The sequence below is a fragment of the Phoenix dactylifera genome, chromosome 4 (genome assembly GCF_051530095.1).
Source record: "Phoenix dactylifera cultivar Ajwa chromosome 4, Ajwa_hap1_PhDact_Kaust_v1.1, whole genome shotgun sequence".
NCBI lineage: Eukaryota > Viridiplantae > Streptophyta > Magnoliopsida > Arecales > Arecaceae > Phoenix > Phoenix dactylifera.
In genome coordinates this window covers 48,962,529-48,983,053 of record NC_143193.1, presented here as the reverse complement: position 1 = coordinate 48,983,053, position 20,525 = coordinate 48,962,529, and the positions used below count along the sequence as shown (strand labels likewise).

The window sequence follows — 20,525 nt, the reverse complement described above, 5'->3', positions numbered from 1 at the left end:
CTGGCTCCTCTGAGACAGCTTTCAGGTCTGTTTCCTTCACTCCTGAAGTTAACATGACTTTACAAGCACTTGATTAGTGGATTGATACCGGAGCTGGTATTCATATTTGTTCGGATCGCTCCTGGTTTTCTTCTTACCAGATCTCAAGTGGAGGAGCTGTGATCATGCAAACAGCTCGGAGGCGCATGTACTAGGAGTAGGACGTGCGGACTTAAAGCTTACCTCTGAAAAAATTTTGTTACTGCACGGCATCCATGATATTCCAGTTGTTAAGAGAAACCTCATTAGTGGTTTCTTGCTTGTCCAGCAAGGCTTTCGTCTTGTTTTTGAGTCTAATAAGGTTGTAATTTCTCATGGTATAATGTTTATTGGAAAAGAATTTCTTAGTGAAGGATTGTTCAAGTTGAATGTAATAGCTCTTTCAAAAAATGAAAATCCTTTGATTATGAATATAGAACCCCCTTCTATTTGGCATGGTAGATTAGGTCATGTAAATTATAATTCAATTAAGTAACTTATGAACCTAAATCTAATACCAAAAAGTGATCTTAAGAACCATGAGAAATGTCAAATTTGTGTAGAAGCCAAACTCCCTAGGAAGCCTTTTAAATCCGTTAATAGGGATTTATATCTATTAGAGTTGATCCATAGTGATGTTTGTGATTCTGGTAGAACTTCTAGGGGAGGTAACAGATATTTTGTGACCTTCATAGATGATTTATCCAAATTCTGTTATATCTATCTAATTAAAATCAAGGATGAGGTGCTCAGCAAATTTAAAATTTTTAAGATTGAAGCTGAGAACCAACAAGAAAAGAAAATTAAAATTGTTATATCAGATCGGGGAGGTGAATATACATCCAATGATATAACTCAATTTTGTGAAGATCATGGAATCATTCATGAAGTGACTACACCCTATTCTCCCCAATCAAATGGAGTAGCAGAAAGGAAGAATAGGACTTTAATGGATATGGTTAACTCTATGCTTATAAGCTCAGGAGTACCAGAGAATTTGTGGGGGGAAGCTTTAGTTTTAGCCTGTTATATCCTTAATAGAATTCCTTCTAAAAATAATGATCTTACCCCATATGAAGTTTGGAAACATAGAAAACCTAATCTTAGCTATTTAAGTGTGGGGGTGCTTGGCAAAAGTAAAAAATACCTGATTTTAAAAGAAAGAAACTAGGACCTAAAACAGTGGATGCTATATTCATAGGTTATGCAGCCAATAGTAATGCCAATAGATTTCTGATGATTAATTCAAAAGAAAGTGATATTAGTAACAACACCATCATAGAAGCCAAAGATGTAACATATTTATAGAAGGAGTAAAAGATTCAGGATAGAGAAAACATTTGGAGATGACTTCTATACTTTTCTTATAGAAGACTCTCCAACTACCTTTGAGGATGAAATGAAATCCGTAGATTCACCTTTTTGGAGAGAAGCTGTGGACAATGAGATGCAGTCAATCATCCAAAATCATATTTGAGAATTGACTGATCTTCTCCTGGCTGTAAAACTATAGGGTGCAAATGGATCTTTAAGAAAAAACTTAGGCCTGATGGCTCTGTAGATAAATTTAAGCTAGATTAGTTGCCAAGGGTTTTACTCAGAGACCTGGGGTAGATTTCTTTGATGTTTATGCACCTGTAGCTAAGATTACTACTATTAAGATCCTTATAGCATTAGCCTCCATTTATAGATCAGTGATTCATCATATGGATGTTAAGACAGCTTTTCTAAATGGAGACTTAAATGAAGAAATTTATATGGACCAACCAGAGGGATTTAAAACCCCAAGCCAAGAAAATAAAGTTTGCAGACTAGTCAGATTTTTTTATGGTCTCAAACAAGCACCCAAGCAATGGCACTTGAAATTTGATGAAACCATACTGACATTTATATTTGAAATCAATAGTAGAGACGAATGTATATACCACAAGAGAGTTGGACACAAATTTGTGATCTTGTGCCTCTATGTAGATGATTTACTGATCTTTGGGACAAATCTTCAGATAATTGATGAAGTAAAATAATTTTTAAGTCATAAGTTTGATATGAAAGACTTGGGACAAGCTGACTTAATTTTAAATACCAAAATAATTAGAAATCGAAATAGTATTGAGCTATCCCAAAGTCATTATGTTGATAAAATACTCAATAAATTCAATTATACCGATTGTCAGCCTGTCTCTACTCCATTTGATCCCTCTACTCATCTTAAGAAGAACTCAGGAACTCCTATCCTTCAAAGTCTATATGCTCAAATCATAGGCTCACTAGGATTCCTAACAAATTACACCAGGCCAGACATAGCATATGCTGTAAATAGACTTAGCAGATATACTGTTAATCCAAATAGAGATCACTGGACAGCATTAGAAAGGATCCTTAGGTATCTTAAGGGTACCAAGTCCTATAGTTTGCATTTTAGTGGATTTCCAGCTGTTCTAGAAGGCTATAGTGATGCCAACTGGATCAGTGACACCTTATATGTTAAATCCACCACAGGATATGTCTTTCTTCTAGGAGGAGCTGCTGTGTCTTGGAAATCTACCAAACAAACTTTGATATCTGGGAATACTATGGAGTCTGAACTGATAGCTTTAGACACTACTAGCACTGAGGCTGAGTGGCTCAGAGATCTACTAATAGATCTCTGTATAAATGAGTCACCTTTACTACCTGTCTCCTTACATTGTGACTGTAAATCTGCAATAGATAAATGCAACCAAGAAAATGCTAATGTAAAAATGAACAGGCACTTAAAAGTACGTCATAAATCATTAAGATATAAATTGAAAAATAATAGTATTGCATTGAATTTTGTAAAATCAGAAAATAATTTGGCTGATCAGCTTACAAAAGGTTTATCTAGAACAATGGTTCTAGAGTCGTCGAGGGGGATGGGGCTTAGCCTATAAAGATAGATCACCACAGTGGGAACCCAACCTTAAAAAGTTCAATGGGTAGAAACAAACCGGAGTGTGACTAAGAGGAGCACTATTTCATGTTTTCCTCATCCCTATGGCGTTAGTGCTCATAAAAGCAAGCGGTAGGATGAGTTCGTTTGTATAACTCTTAATGGGTCCGAGACCCAAGAGGCAGGAACCTCCTTACTAGCTTCCTTATTAGGACTCACCTATATGTGCAGTCATAAGGCCGCGATTATGGAAAAATGGCGATTTCCTAAAAAGCATATGATAGATACCTGCGCATGGCCATATTAGCGCAACCCGCTTAGAACCCAGATCGGGCTATATTATGTGTGCTATTGATTTATTCTAAGTAATGGACCGAGGTTCGAGGTTAAGACCACCTTGGCTCCACAGATGTAATCAATTGTCACTAAGTGAAGGTTCAAACCGAAAGGTACCTACACCTATTACATAATATAGGATATCCAGCATTTTGTTTTGATTTTAAAAATTATTATAAAAAAAATTAATTTTTGTGGAGGATTGTGGAAAAAAATTAAATGGGCATGCGGTTTATTGAACCGCGTGCTTGTTTGAATTGGAAACGCCCAACGGGCATTCTTTTTTTTTTTGGATTAAATGGGCATGCGCCAGCAGGCGCCCGCTGGCGCACGTTGCCCACGTTCGCGTGAAGAGCACGGACACGTCCGCCAAAATGACCATTTTGCCCCCATTAAAAATCCCTATATAAACCCCTCTATTTCATCTCTTTTCTAACACGAAAAATTACAGAAAAATTCTAAAGAAATTCTTTCTCCTCTTAGCCACTTTTGATTTTTATTTTTATTCAGTTTATTTTATTCAGTTTATTTTATTTTATTTTATTTTTATTTTTATTCAGTTTATTTTATTCTTTTTATTCCGCTCTTTGCTGGATCTGCAAGTCCGATCGGGTTCGCTCTGACTTCTTCCGAGACGTGCCGAAGAAGAAGTTGTAGGGTCGTCGTATCTCAAAGGAAGATTGTCGGAAGACCCGTACGTGGGGGCAAATACTTCTTTGGGACAGCGTCTACGCGCTTCGACCTGCCTTTAATCAGACTAATTTCTTCTACTTTTATTTTTTAATTTAATATTAGTAGATCTGTAGGATTTGAAATTCTATAATATAAATTTATTAAATGCATAAATTTATTTTGTGCTAGATTAGATTTATTTTGCATTAAAATAAAATTATTTGGATGCCGAATGATATGCATGTATATTATTCCCTTTAAGATTTTTCATTAATTGAACTTATAGATCTATTTGTTTAGTTAGGTGATATATTGCTAACATAACACACACACATAAACGTACATACATACAAATACACACATATATACGTATTTATGTATGTATATAGATAAATAGATGGATAGATAGTGAAACTATGGGAAAGAATTGGCATGGGTTGAGGTATGGATTTGTAATCGAGGACTAAAGAGGAGGAAGGATGTTGACAAGAATAAAGAGTTGGATTTAAAAATCTTGTGATTACGAGTGATGCAGACGTTCCTATTAATATGAATGATTAAAGGAATACAAATTTTACAAAGTCAGTAGTCCCAAATAGCTGGAGCAAGACTTAATGGTTATGATATGGATGTCGTGTTAGTTTATGCGTTTTGGCTGGGATGAAAAGTATATTCTGAAACACTTCAATGGAGGACGTAGCCAACGTCTACGCAAGTGGCGCTTTCTTGCGAGGCTTTAGCGTGCTGTGATTTGTTGCAGTGAGAGCCCACCTTATTTGGAAAGAGAGCCGTTAGTTTTTGGCACTTGGGTTCTAATTAATATTGTGTTCGCATACTATTAGATCCCCAAAGTTTAAACTGATAAAGAATGATCGAACAATATATATCAGACTTAACAAGAGGTATCAACTAGAAGTGAGAGTAAAACAAAGCTCTATAAGTTTCATGAACTTTGAGCAGCTTTCAAATGGTTCAGTCTAACCAAAAAGGAGCTTTTCTATCAAAACCAGCTAGTTTATAAGACTTGAAAATTAATTAACATCATCCACAGCATAACATTGTCAAGAGAATAGTACTGATTGCATTGTTCAAATTGGTTTCACAGACATTTATAAACCACCACTACTAATTTAAGGGATGATAAATTTCAAATACAAACTAAACATGAACCCAAGTACAGATATCAGATGCTACCGGGTAAGGCTTCTGCTTTTGTTGGCTTTGGCTGATCCACTTAGCCAATAGATTGACAGGACTATGTAGTGTTTATGCTACGACTAACAAGTCTAATCCACTCAGCTCCAATATACTAAATTGTGGTGGGTGCAGAACTTGATAAAAATATAAGATGGAAATGCCTTCTCGTTAGGTATGCAAAGCATGGCAATATGAGCAATCTCGCAGTCCATTAGGCATCTGTCAAGCAAGAAAGTCCTTGTGTCCCATGGAACCAATCATAATTTCTAGTAAACTGCTCCTGTCCCTTGTTTGTGACTTGCTAATTGTTTCTATGACCAACTGCCATCTCCAATGACCCCAACTTTTGATTGCTTGCAAGACCAACCAAGACTTTGGCGACATTGGCTTTTGCTTGTGAGAATAAAATGCTCAATTTGTCCACAGGACTTGTATATGACCTCCAGATGTGTGGCTTAGGCGACCGATAGGCGATGGCATCGAGCCAAGCAACCTCGAAAATTAGATAATTTTTTCAACTGTTTGAAGCCTTGGTTTGATGGCCATTACTACTCGATTTTTCAATTGATGAGTAGGAGAATACTTGAAATAGAGTTTGAATTAGATTATTTGGAAATTAATTATGCTATCTGATTATGGCATGACAAACATAGGATGATGCTCTCGGCAGTTGGATCATAGAGCTTGAAGGATGGCTTAACACCTTTGATGGACTTGGTCTTGAATGTTGAATATCTTTGGCATGATAAAAGTTCTTTCATGATTTTTAAAGTAAAAAAAAGTAATTTTTTTAAAAATAAGTGTTGGGTAGTGTTATCCAAAAAATGCTTCTACAAGAAGAAAGAAATCCAAAAAATATCTTTTAAAGAAACTAGAAATCAAAAGTTCTATCTCCTTATTTTTATGAAACAAAATGAACACCACCATATGACCCGTTCTACAAATCTTTATACCTAATCCACCAGCTTAATCAAGGCTTCACTTGTTAGCTGTGCTAAAAGACTAAAGTAGGATTAGGCATCTAAAAAATTTTGTGAGAGTAGGTGTCCCAGATATGTTAGGGTGGTTTTATTTGCATTCAAAAGCAGAATCTGATTGGTTACAGTTATTACTTTAAAAACTTGGTCGGAGTAGTTTGGATGTGGGTTAAGAGGGCAGGTAATTAGCACCCTAATTGACCCAATCCATGCAGAGACACACGTATATAATATATATATATATATATATATATACTTATATACACACACATGTACATGTTCAATTAACTTTTAGTAATATATTAATTATATATAATATAATATATATTTAATTTTCATAGATTCTTCACCCATGATCTTGTTTAATCATTGCTTTAATTATTTTTATTCTGTAATTTTTGTTTTGTTTAGTGTTATCATTAGCCAGCTGGTCACGAGTTGAGAACAATCAAGACATGAACATGGTTTTTTTTTTCTTATTTCTTTTTTGTTTTTTCTTTTGAGAAAACTATTGAGGTTCACGTTAGATATTTTGACAGGTTAGGGTGTATCTTTTACGTGCAAAAAGAGGATTCGTCTTTCTTTGCATGAATCCACAATTAGGTCACCAACTGCATAGATCTCAATGCAATCCGAATTTTACTTTTTTTGAATTTTGGTGGATAAATGATTGGGTGTTGAGTGCATTGAGATCTGTATGAGGGGTGAAGGAATGGTGATTCATGAGGAGGAAGTTGAATCCTTTTTTTCGAACACAATATATACCTCTGACCTTAATTTGACTGGACCTTTACTTGTTTATTGACCAAGAAGGAAAAAGTACTGGATATATTATAAGCCAAATTATGAGTATTTCATTGGTAGGAAATAAAATGAATTTTTGAAACCAAAAGAAAACACACCTAAGAAATCAGCTTATGACCATCCATATTAAATGAATTATATTGATTGATAAAACTTGGAGAGCCAAAATAGTCCTCACTCAACTACCATGCCATTTTAACTAGTAGCTACCTTTGACTGCCTTCTGAACCAAGTCAATTAAAAAGATCAATAACATGTAAAATATCATGCTAGGCATTGTCTACTTGGCTATTCGAATTCATAATAATAAGTCTGCTAATAGATTAACCTATTTGAATAGCATTTAGGACCAAATTGATTTAATATATATGTTCAGAGTATTCCTTAGAAAACTTGACAGAGAAACAAACTCCTCCAAAGCCATCAAAAAAAAAAATCAAGTCACCGGATGCTCTCTTTTTTTTCCCCTGAAGTTTGCGTGGCATGACTATAGAATAATAGTACTGCACTACATAATCTATACTTGGACATCCCGTTATAAACTATTCAGATAAAAAGGACATATCTAACCTGATGTACAATTAAGAAGCTTAATATATCATTACAACTTATAAATGTGTCTTGTAAAAGGTGATGACATTTCAGCTCAATTGAATTTTCTTCCCTATATTTTTCTTTCTGGGTAAAAGTTGATATAATTTGATTAATTGAAAATTGTATTATAATAACCTTACATGTGGGTGCAAAAGCAATGCATTACATTGCCGCAAGGATCAAAAAACATTTCAGACAAATGGACTTTGAAGGCCTATAATTCTCCCAAACCCATGGGTCCACAAAAGAGTCATCATTAAAGTTTGATTTGCAAAACCAGACTTCTTATGAAATTAGATTTTTATATATTTTTAATAAATAAAATTATATATTTCTAGAATGAAAATATCGTATAGTTTGGATTTGGTGCGGCTGTGTGATTCAATGGGTTCCACAAAAAAGTCATCATTTTTTGCTGCCCAACATTTAGGTGAAGGCTTTCAAAAGAATTTCGAGACTATTTTTTTTTTCTTTTCATCATTTTTTTTAAAATTTTATTAGCTATATTCATGCAAAATCAGTATAAGTCGCCATTGTATCAAAAACAAAAAAAAGCATGCTATTTTTAAAACCAATTTTACGTGAAATATAATTAAAGCTTAGTTTTGTATCACGATGAACTGAAAAGATTATAGCACCAAGCTGAACTCGATTCGTATACCTTTTCACGGCAACCATCTATATAGTCAAGGAACTCTTTCTTGTTTTTGGTATCGATTTTTTTTAATTAAAATTTTTACCTTACTACTTTGGAGAAAAAGTTCTATAATAAATGAGAATTCTTCAAGTCAGACCATCTCTCTTGACTTGAAGTATGATCAAGGATTTGGGACCTTGCTCTAAATACATGAAGGGAAAAAAACCATAAGCATATCATCTTGAATATATCTTTTTTTAATATATACATATATATATATATATATATATATATATATATATATATATATATATATCTATATATTTCTTGGCTTCTATCTTTTTTTTTTATAGATATTTTGATTTCTTTTCTTTTCTTTTGACATGGGGCACACAGACAACCAGCAGTACCAGCAGGGACACATCAGAGAGCTAAACAAAAAAAAAAAAACTACAAGCAATCATAACCATATGTACTTATGATATTTCCAAAATATGTACGTATAATATGGACATGCCCGGAACTACACTGCTCAAAAATCAATTAATCAAGCGCACATTGCATGACAAATGGGCCCAATGATAAACCTGAGTCCAGTGAGTTTCAATATTTGGCCCATATAGGTGAGAGACCCAGACCCCGACCCTACTATAAAAGCAACGCTTCGCCACCTCTCCCTCAATCCATCCAAAGGTCCCCCAAACCCTATCGCCACCGTCTCCCCCCTAAATCCTCCCCTTCTCCACCGAAAACCCACCTTTCTTGCCCTCGATCGAGCCCTCGAAGCTTCCCCCTATGGCGGATTCCGACGCACCGGCATCTCCGGCGGCGGCGGAGGCGATAGAAGAACTGGTGAAGGGAGCGGATGGTCTCCAGGACGACGCTGCGGCCACCGTGGAATCATCCAAGCCCAGCGAGATTGCGCCCGCCGCTCCGGATCACAAGAGGAAGCTGGGGGATCTCGAGCCCCATGATGACGAAGAGACCCCGCTCAAGAAGAAGGAGGTCTCAACCGACGCCCCGGCGCCAGACGCCGGTGAGTCGGGGCCGGAGGCGAAGGAGATCGCTGCCAGCGTCGGCGATGCGGAGCTGCCCCGCCCGGAGGGAGAGATCGACGGCTCAGGTATCGGTCATGTTGATTTCGTTACTTGATCACGTTATTTATGGGGCTTTTAATTCGTTGTTGATGAAGTTTTCTTGATTTCTGCTTTTCTTGGATATTAAGGTTGTTTCACGTCGGCAATTTAGGTTCTTGATTAGGGTTTTAGGTTTTCTATCTCTTCTTACGCGTTCTTTTTTCCTGACATTTAATTTTGTTTTGGAAGTCTTGAGATCTGTGCCTGTAGAGGTTAACTTATCTATCTCGTAGGAATGCTAACCATCGAGATTCCTGCTGCAGTGCCTAAAGAGGTGAATTCGGATGACATGCGGGACACTGAACCAAAGCCTGAGGAGATTGATGCCGATAAACTGCGCCCGGATGAAGGAACTAATGAATTGGGTATTTGTCTCCTCTTTTTTTCTTTTCTCTTCCTTATCTAGTCGGTTGCTTCATGGTGTTCCTGTTGTCTCTTTTTACTTCCTTTCTTTGAGCTTAGTGTTCTGCAATGTTTTTCTTGGGGGAAAAAAAAATCTCAAAATAGACAGCATTTTTAGGTCTAAGTTGTTATTACTAATGAAATATGTATGCTAAACTCTGTAGGAATAATACTTCTACTAGGCATTACATGTCAGCTAGGAAGCATTTTCATTTTAAGCAAGCCAGTCACTCAAGGATCGACCTTCATCAAAATGGGGTCTCCATTTGTTTTTCCCAAATCCATATTAAGAGGCTGACTAAAGCTGCCAACATTTGGAGACGAGCTAATATGTTGGGTGTACCCACACACCCAGCTGTTAAGATGTCTTGAGGATTGTTGGGTATCAGTTTGTTTCAAGCAATTTCATAGAAGAGGAATTCTACAGCTGCCCACACGTGTAGATTAGCTAATAGGCCAGCTGCACCGCACGGCCAGCTGCACATGTCGCAAGGATTGATCTTCATAAATGATGTTTCAGCTTGTTCAGAGCAAGTACATAAAAAGAGGCTTCATGCAGCTGCTCACACGTGTGGCCAAGCTGATATTGCAGGTGTATAGCATGCCCAGCTGCCTACATACACCTGGTGTAGCTCAAGCCAGTGCCTCTTTTGTTTGGAAGCTACATCAAGGGTTAGCAAGGTCTGCCAATCAAGGGAGTGGTAAACATAGGTTGTAGGTGGTTTCCATTGACATGCATGTAAATTTAGGCCCCTGGCGGTTCGTAGCTTCATGCAGTTTGTGGGCTGTAAATGATGTCCTGTTCTTTCCCCCTCCTTTTTTTAGAAGAAATATACAACTCTAATGAGTGAGTGGGAAGATCTTGATGTTTGAGCAGATTTTACTCAGACCACTGTGATGGTGCTGAAATTTGAAACATCATTTTCTTGTGTTTTACTATCGACCATGAAATGTAATAGTTATTGTTTTGTTTCTATTCTCAGCTGCTGATGGAGTGCAGAAAACAGAGGCTCCATCAGTGAATGGTCAACTTTCTTTGGCTCAAAATGTTCAGCAGGCTCCTGCAGAGAATTTTGAGAACCCTGCTTCTGAGGTTTCTCAGCAGGGTAGTCTTCCGTCAGCAGGACAGCAGCCTTCTGTTGAGCTGGAAACTACGTCTCGTACAATTCAAGTTCCTAACAGCAAGGTGATTTTTTTCATACATGATTCTCTGATAGCCATAATTTTCCTTAGTAATTGCATCATTTCTGGTGTACCATCAGTTGTGCATCAGATTGTTCTCATTAATTTATAAAAGTTGATTGTTTTGCCAGCCTTTTTATAGCAAACACTGCATGTAAAGGACCAAGCAACTATTTATTTGGAAACTTCTCTCATGGCTATAATGCTCGAAAGTTCCCTACTAGATTAATAGTGAAAACTATTCTTTCTTTTCACCACACTGTAGAAAAGATGAGCTTAATATCAACATGCATGTGCAGACAAAAACTGGCTACATAATTCATATACTGCATTAATGCCTTCTTAATCTGCAAGCTGAGTTACAACTTGACTTGGGCCCAAAATAAAATTTTGGACAGTGTGGTTCATGCAGTATTCGATAAATTGTCTACAACCAGTCGGATTGAGGTAATATTCTTCAAAAGTTCAATAAAACTTATGGTTTGCCATGATTTAGAGCTAATCATATTGATTCCTTCTGTAGTTAGTAAATTTTGGCTGTTTCCTGGACTGAGCCTTAATGACGACACATCAAGAGATTGAGGCAATGTTTTCTCTTTGATAACTAAAAGTATAAACAAGCATTGTTTTTGAATTTCTTGAACTTGTTCCCTTACCACAGTGCGCATCTGCCAATCACTGTAGTAAATTGACAAATCTATGCGCCTCTTGTAACTGTTTGCTGCTAGTTATTAATTACTCAAAGAAATATGATTCTTTTTATTTGGCATCGGTATCTTGACATCTTGCTTATATAATGATAATGTTGTGTTCAAATGATAAATATAAATGTTCAAATGAACATTGAAAATTATCTTAAATGACAAAAAAAACATTAAAAGTGTCTTCTGAGCTCCATAATATTTGTATGCACTGGCGTGTAGAGGATCTAATGAACATATACCACTAGGATTTGCTTTTAGAAAATTATCTATTTACCAGAAAGATAGAATGCTCTACTGCTTCAGGCATGGTTTTGGGGAGGAATAAACTATACAGATATGTCTTGTTGGTCTATTTTGTAAGATGGGCTAAACTGATTGTTTCTTTTGTTGTATAAAGCATCTACATTGGTAGTGCATTACAAAGCAGTATTTTTTTTTTCTCTTTTCATTCTTTTTTTCTTGAAATTTTTACTAACATGTCTCAGAATTTGTTTTAATACAATTTGTTCCTTATTTTTTCTTGATTGATTGTCCACATTTATATCATTAAAAATAAAAAATAAAACCTGGAGTCATCAAGTAGTATCTTGTTATTGATGCTGGCTCTCAGAAGTCAGAACTATTGATTGAAGTTGGGATATAAATGTTATGATGCTGTGCATTCCTAGAGATACCAAGCTGTGCTGCTATTGGGTTAGCGCTTGCGGGCGGACTTCACGTTGAGTTGGAATATTGGAATCAGTCTGGTGTAAATGTAGCATGTGCGCACTGTTTTTTCTCTTTCAGGAACATGGATGATCTTAGCCATTTTTTCAATATTTCAAGAAAAAACATCCCATTATTTTTTTCAATTTTTTCCAGAAAATAGCACATTTACATATTAGTTAATTGAAACAATTCCAGTTCATGTTACTTCATGCATTGTGTCTATATTTCTCTAACCAATTCAAACAAAAACCTTTCAATAAGTTGATTGTTGAGGTATTTTGTACAGGTTGGTGTTCTAATTGGTAAAGCTGGGGATACAATCAGGTACTTGCAAATTAATTCAGGGGCTAAAATTCAAATCACAAGAGATGCTGATGCCGATCCGCGCTTTTCTACTCGGCCTGTGGAACTGATAGGATCTCTTGAAAATATCAACAAGGCAGACCAACTAATTAAGGATGTCATAGCAGAGGTTAATTTATTTTGACATCATATGCTTCCTCATTCTCATTAATATCTTTTTCCTTATTATGGCGTTTGTATCTTTGACCGTATTTGTTTGCTTTTTTGGGTCCAACAGCTGCATTGAGGTAATTGCTTACTATATTTTTCTATCCCTCTCTCTTAGGCTGATGCGGGGGGTTCCCCATCACTTGTAGCTAGGGGTTTTAGTACTGTACAATCTGGCAGTGAACAAACTGAAATAAAAGTTCCAAATGAAAAGGTAACTCTCTTGCTTGATTTTTATAATGTTATTTTTGTTTTTGCTTTCTAAGCCTGTTTACATTTGTGCATTGGGTAGGTGGGATTGATCATAGGGAAGGGCGGTGAGACAATTAAGAACCTACAGACCAGATCTGGTGCTCGCATTCAGGTAGCATTGTTTACGACTCATTGAACACTGACCAGTATGGTGTTCACTGTGGTGTTCTCTTCCCTATTAAGATAATACCATAGTGCTGTTTTGGTTGCTAGCTCAATTATTAACCTTCTTCCTTTGTTTTTTAGTTGATCCCACAGCATCTACCTGAAGGGGATTCATCCAAGGAAAGGACTGTGCGTATAACTGGAAACAAAAAGCATATTGAATCTGCCAAAGAAATGATCAAGGAAGTTATGAATCAGGTCTGTTTGTGAAACTCAGATTATCAATATTGTGCATGAAATATATGTAGATTATTTGTTTTCATCCATCATATGTGTGATACAATTGCACTCTCGTATATGGGCTAATGTTATATAACAGGGGCATGGTAATATGATTTGCCAAATTTGTTGAGATGCAGTGTACTCATTTTTTATATATTTGATATTCTTATCACATTATTGATGTTTTGCTTCTATTTTCATAACTTCATATTTTCAGAAGGCTTTATTTTTGTTGGCTTACTTTCAGTAGCATAGCTTATAAATTGGTTTTAGGGATTTTTGCTGAACCAAATGTCATTCACCACTATTTCTTGTATGTCAATGTATTGTTCGGTTGGTACTGTTGGAGTGAGCATCGTGGAAAGTTCGATTGAGATGTTGCCAATGTAATATTAGGAGTTAAAGTAAAAGGATAATAAGAGAAAGAAGTTCGACCCAAGTTGCAGAATGCAGTTTGACTAAAGATGATTTTGCAAGAAATGAGATAAGACGCCTTTAAATAAGTGATAGTTGCACAACAAGCACATGCATGTAGTTGCAGTATGATCATGCTATAGGATTGCACTTGTATGGGCCATCTCTTGATTTTGTAAGGGTCTTCATAATTTTCAAACAAAAGGTAAAAGAGTTCATAACAAGATGTCATCTCAACTGCAACCTAGGTGAAAGATGTCATCTCAATTATGTCCCAACTCCTTCCATTTCTAATTTATCCTCTGTCTCTATCTTTCTCATTGACAAATGGGCCCTTGTGGTCTGGATACAATCCATCCACTACTTTGCTCATAAGGTCAAACTTTTTGGGCAAGTGAGTACAAGCAAGCCTGTTGGCAATGCCTCAACAAATTTCTATCTTGTTTACTTATATCTTTCACTTGAATGTATTATTACATTGTGTGATGTAAACTTACCATCATGATCCTTTTGACAATTTCCACCTTAGTTTTAACCTGTCTGAAGAGATCCTAATAGAGAAAGTGTCATATTGCAAGGTGCAGAATTGTCTCATCCTGTTCAAAAATTATATAAATTTTCTCCAACTTCATTATTCTTATTTGGATGTTGCCATGTATGAGAATCTTGAAGTCAAAAATCGATATAAAAACTTAATCTCCCAACTCGAAAGAAAGAAAACGAGTGCCACATGAAGTTTCTATAATATTTTGATATTTATTTTTTTATTTTTCCAATCATCTTACCAAAGAGGGTGAGTCTTGGCGTAACAGTAAAGTTGTTTAATAAGACATTGTCCAAATAAATAGCTGTGTGGTGATATTCTAAAACTTAGTGATATAGTTGTTCTATTCTTATATCAATTTGCTTGGTTCACGTGTAGCAAAGATGAATAGAATTTTCCAATAATTCTTTATACTCTGGAAATTGTAATTTTATTTTTTTCTCGTGGAAAGGATAAACATAAGTTTCATGTCGCATGACTACCTCTATCACAACATAGGTTCTTTTTTCTTTCAAAAAATTTTACCTGCCATCTTCTGGTCATAGCATGACACTTAAGATGATGATGTGTAGGAAAATAGATGCTTTTGTGGAGGTGTCACGTTTATTTGATATACTACTACATGGGTAATGTTGGTTATTTGAAAGTAACAATGCTTTTGTACCATTTCACTGCACATATACTCGTGGCTTATCATGATAATTTAGGAGGTTTAACTTTTATCAAGAACAAGTACTGTGGATGCTTTGATGGTCTCTAAGAAATAGGTATGTTGAAAACAATCTCTAAGTACTGCACATAAGTTTCAAGCTAGCGCTTCTTGTATAATGAGTTACTGCAATGGTCAACATGAACGCCTGCAAAAGAAAAGGCACGTTACACATTTTTGCAAATAAGCTTCCTTTTTGCTAACATTTGCACGTATGTTCCTTTTTTGAGCAAACTTACAATGAGATGTAGTGCTGGCTATCACTTTTACAGGTTTAGGTTTTGTAGGTCTTGTAAATGCCTGATTACTAGGAATGTAGTTAGATTTTTTTAATTTAAAGTCGCCATCCCTGTTGTTGCCTTGAGATATGTTCCTGGACTTGTATGTCAAAATTCTCTATATGCATATTAGTTGTCATTACAATATGGATCTTTTCATTTGAGTGTGACATGGGTACACCTTCTATTAGGAAAATGGCAAGATGGTATGCATGAAAGCGTCTAATGAGGTCTGCACGTTTACATGAATATCCTTTTTTTTTCATCAACTACATGAAGGACAAAAGCATGCAGATATTCCTTATTTCGAGATTGAGAGTTTTTTGTGTGGATAAGATATAACAACACTTTCCCTATTCATGCATGATCCATGTGAAAATCACTTGATGCCAATTGGGATGGTTTATTTATTCTGAAGGTGCCAATTTGTATATGGTTGGCTTTCATAATGCAGATATGGCTATACCTTTCACATCAGGTCAACATTGGTTTCTTGGTGTAGCAATAAACTTCCATTCATCACTCTACAGAAGTGGGATATGAGGCTTTAACCCTTGCCAATTGAAGAATTTTTATAGTTGGTAAGACTGCTTAAGACTTAAGAACCCAGTTCATAAATTTGTAAGAGTATCGTGATAGCCTTGGTGTTTTGTAGTGGCCAGAATGTTCCATGCTTGCACTGTGTTCAGATACTACATCATTCTAGAAAAGTCTTGATAGTTTAGTGCTTGCATGGGATCTATATTCCTGCATTTGAAGAATGTCACGCCAATGCCCTTGAACTTATACTACTGCTGTGGAGATTATGTGTGTGATTCGAGACATGCTGCTCTAGTACAACTTCCAAATTTTCACAGGCATTCATTATGTTTGTATGTTCGTCTTCTACCCTCTTTCACCTTCAAGTTCATTTTGAACGTCAATATTTTATTTTTGTGGCGATTACCGTTCAGTGAAGTATCGTGTATAATCAAAACAACATTGGTTCCTGTTAGTTGTGCTGAGTACATTACTTCTTCTTCCTATCCTAGTCCCATGACAAATTAGTTGCAAACATGTTTTCTGATTCATCCTTTGCTCGAGTCATATTAGCATTATCATACAAAGATTATCGAAGAACATATTGTTTTCTTATCTTTTCATACCAAATTATCTTTTTTAAAAAAATAATAAAAAAACTGAATGTTGTTTGAAATGATGCATTAACTAAAACAATTCCCATGACAGTACCTGAAGTTGCATTTTCACTGATAAAAATCATGTTCCGCATGACTTCCTAGCTTATGTATTTGTTTGCGGGTCATTGAGGACTATGGACAGGTTTGCAAGCTGTAACGCTGATCTTTCAGGACATTTTGACTTTTGTTGTCTTAAATTCCTTTCCTCTCGTGCAAATATTCTTGAGTTTATTCCAGACCAGACTATAATGGGCTCGCATTGGGGAAGAAAATCTCCACACTTCTGATTTCTCTTAGTTTACATCATAGGTACTAGTAACTGGCTCCTTGATTGCACTGGACCTTCTGCAAGATGGTTAATTTATATGTTCCGAGGACAGCAGCAACCTGATTCACCATGGCTTCTGTTCTTTCACATCTGCTGTCTTAGTCTGTCATACCCAACTTTTACTGAATATGATCTATCCCAAAAGGAAGGCATTAGAAAGATTGTGAATCCTTTTAATGGGTTATCACTAACTACAATTTTTATATTCTAGAAAAAATTCTTGTGACATTAGATCCACAATGCCTGTGAAAAAACACAAGTCACTGCATAAGGATAATTAAGGTTTCAAAGTTTGCAATTGCGGAATAACTTTAGTAGGATTTCTTCTCAAACTTTTTCAGAGGCCGTAGCCAATTTATTACAGCTTGGGTTCTAATGTTTGCTTCTGATTTTGCTTCTCTGAATTCCAAATAAAGGTTTAAAGCTTTGTCACCCGCATTCTGCATGTTGTGCCTTCTCCATAATCTCTTGTATGATGTCATGTTCCTTGGTTTGACTACGTACAAGGTCTTCGTCCTTCCAAATTGTCTCTGAAGTATACTTGGTATCTGTAATGATGCTTGGAATGCACCTTTCACCTTTGGATATCTCAAGTATGGCCATTCAGCACTGTACTCTGCCATTTGAGTTTCCTGATTGAGATGCATTGTTTTTGCTAGGAAATTTGAAATGACCTATTATTCTCTAGGTGATTCATTTCTCATTTGTCATTGATGTCTGAGTATGTATGCTGGAGACCCAAAATCTGCTGTGAAAACCTTGACTGGAAAACTTCCATCCCTTTTGACAGTTACTTAATAATATTGCTTTTGTAAAATTGTGTTTCATTCAGCCTTTTTTGATAATTGCATGCCATTGTATAGATTTTGTATCAAGCAATAAAAGCATAGACCTTCTATTTTAGAAAAGGTTGCCACTGGTTTGATCTTTTACCACATATACAACCTATTTCACATATATGTGCTTGATGGAAGTCTTCATGTATGTGCAACAATTATGCTGTAAAATCAAGTTGATGCTTTAATTTTGTCAGGGTTACTTGTTTTATGTTTTTGGTTCTGACTTCAAGAGAGCTGGGGTTACCAGTAGTTCTTTTTTTTTTATCTTTTTGGGACTGACGCTTATCTATTTCTGTCATCTTATTTCTTGATAATTACTGCTTATAGTTGAGGTGACTGCAAATTCACAGGTATGGGTTTCTTACAGTGATTTCTGGTAAGCATGGCCTCTCAAAAAATATAATTTTTCTTTCAACATAGTTAAGCTATGCTTTGGTGATAGAAGTTAACCTGCTTGTATACCTATGTTTGCACATATTACAGTTTTGAGCAGTATACAAATTGATATGGATTATTATTCTCATTTCAGACCATGTTTCTCTGCAAGTGGCTTATAATTCTGCTATTTGTTTCAAATATTGTTTGTTATATTAATTTTCATTATTCTTTATTTTGCTTAATATCATAGCTTGGTTATGGTTCTGGCTCAAATGCATTCTTTTCATAATATTTGTTTGATGGCTAGCATAATCAGCAATCGAAGAATATTTCCTGGTGCTTAAGATTCACATTGTGAAGATCAGACTGCACTGTTTTGACCATCCGAAAACTTGATTTGTGCAGGTTCCTACAAGGCCCTCACCTCTCTCAGGTGGTTACAGTCAGCAAGTTTTTCGTCCCCATGGGCCTGCAACAACACCCCAGTGGGGACACCAAGCAACAGTACCCACACAACGAACCACGGGATATGATTACCAGCAAAGAGGTACATATCCACCACCTCAGACAACACAATATCCTCAACCATATGGCAGCTATTCACGGCGGCCCCCTCCGAGAGGTGGCTATAGTGCAGGCTGGGATCAGAGGCCAGCAGCTCCTGCTCAGAGCACATATCCAAGTGGTGGCTATGACTACTACGGTCAAGGTGGCCAGGCAACTGAAAACCTGCCATCTAACCCAATGCCTAACCCCTCTCTGGTATCAACCCCAGTTCCTGTGAACTACAACTATGGACAGTCTCAAGCTCCAGCTTATGGACAACCAACACCTTATGCAGACTCTGCGCCTACACAGCAGAACTATGGCCATGGCTATAATGAGCCAAAGTATGATAACCAAGCACCTAGCCAGCAGTTTTATGGGCAACAGTCTCTGAGCTCCCAGGCAGGTGTCTATGGACAACAAGCAAGCGTAGCACAGCCAGGCTATGGTCAACAACAGACTTACAGCAAGCCATCTTACGGTGCTGCTGCACCACAAGAAATGCCTCCATCTTATGGGCCACCTAGAGCAAGTCAGCCGGGTGATCCGATGTATCAGGGTCCTGCTCCATCCTATGGGTCAGGTGCACCCGCTCAATCATATCCATATGGTTCGACTGCACCCCCTCAGCAGCCAGCACCTGGTTATAATCAGACTTACGGACCTGCATCATCAGCTGCTACGGATGGGTATGCGCAACCGCCGTCAGCTGGTTATCCTCAGCATGGTGGTTTGGCTGCTCCTGGCTATGGTGGACAGCCGGTGGCTGGGTACACCCAACCAGGTTCACAAACTGGTGGGTATGGGCAGTATCCATCATCCCAACAAGGCTACGGCGAGCCCATCTCCAGCAATATGAATTATGGGTATCATAGTGGGTCGGCGGATGCAGGTCATGGCAGTGCTGTCCTGAGTTCGGGATATGGTGCATCACTGCCGGCAAGCGGTCAGCCTGGGTATGCTCAGGCACCGCCAAATCCATTGGGCTACTATGAGCAGTCTGTTCCACCTCAGTCAGGTTTTGCCGGCCACCCGGGCACCGCACCGGTTGGTGGTTATGTGAAGAGTGTCTCTCCACAGCCTGGATATGGAGGTCAGTAAGATTCTGCTCGAGTGCACGGTCATCATCCATGACATCACTGTTAACGTTTTGAGAGCTTTAGATGCAGCTGTCTTATGGCATGGAAGGTGATAGCATGCTAGATTTTCATTTGAGGGTACATTTCAGAATTTGGGCTCTGCAACCAAGTCTATCAAACTGTTGTTTGATGCATGCGGTACTTTTAAATGGATCAGTTTAGTTATACATAATTTTAATCCTTAATTGTCCTAATATTGTTTTTTTTTTGTTTGTTTTAATGTTCTGTACTTAGGGTGTATGCTATATCCCTTTAGAGTGAGAGTAACGTGGCCCTTGAAATTGCCTTGCTGGGATTACCCTTTTTTTCGGGATATTCTATCAGCCTCTCGTCTTTTTTGTTTTTGTGTTTCCCGGGTACACATGCATTCTATTATTTTTCTGTCGGCATTGGCATTTCTGTTGGCAGCTGCTCATGATACGTCATCAAGTTCTAGTTCCTGTCATATAACATAGGGCTGGTTGGCTCCATATACCTGATCGTGCTGAAGAATATCAAGTCCTCGAAGGCTACAGGTAATTACTGCTGTGGAAAACCAGGATCCACACCTTCAATATAGATGAGCTTTTGCAGCCGTTTGTTGATGGTGTCCTGCTTAAGTTACGGATGATGTTTACATCCGTTTGGAGAAATGGAGCAACTGGATGAACTCGTAGAAAGTCCGCCATCAACTCCTGGATTTTGAGCTGGGTAAAGCAAAATATCATCGTGTTACTTTTCCTTCAAATCTTACGCTTAACCTGGA

At 37.1% G+C, this 20,525-nt stretch overlaps 1 protein-coding gene across 1 annotated transcript; it reads left to right on the top strand.

Annotated features, from left to right (window-relative positions):
- Window positions 1-8,827: 8,827 nt before the first annotated feature.
- On the top strand, window positions 8,828-19,974 carry LOC103696027 (uncharacterized). The gene is made up of 8 exons (XM_008777515.5): window positions 8,828-9,269; window positions 9,546-9,647; window positions 10,668-10,870; window positions 12,565-12,750; window positions 12,907-13,002; window positions 13,081-13,152; window positions 13,287-13,403; window positions 18,501-19,974. Exons 1-8 carry the CDS (start codon window positions 8,942-8,944, stop codon window positions 19,740-19,742), a joined length of 2,346 nt encoding a protein of 781 aa, XP_008775737.3. The 5' UTR covers window positions 8,828-8,941; the 3' UTR covers window positions 19,743-19,974.
- Window positions 19,975-20,525: the final 551 nt, after the last annotated feature.

What these genes read in the sequence shown, in the direction of transcription:
- LOC103696027 (XM_008777515.5), top strand. Translation starts at nt 8,942, where the DNA reads ATGGCGGATTCCGACGCACCGGCATCTCCGGCGGCGGCGGAGGCGATA. An exon ending in TAAAAGTTCCAAATGAAAAG is followed by an intron (nt 13,003 to 13,080) that starts GTAACTCTCTTG and finishes TGCATTGGGTAG; the next exon opens with GTGGGATTGATCATAGGGAA. An exon ending in GATCTGGTGCTCGCATTCAG is followed by an intron (nt 13,153 to 13,286) that starts GTAGCATTGTTT and finishes TTTGTTTTTTAG; the next exon opens with TTGATCCCACAGCATCTACC.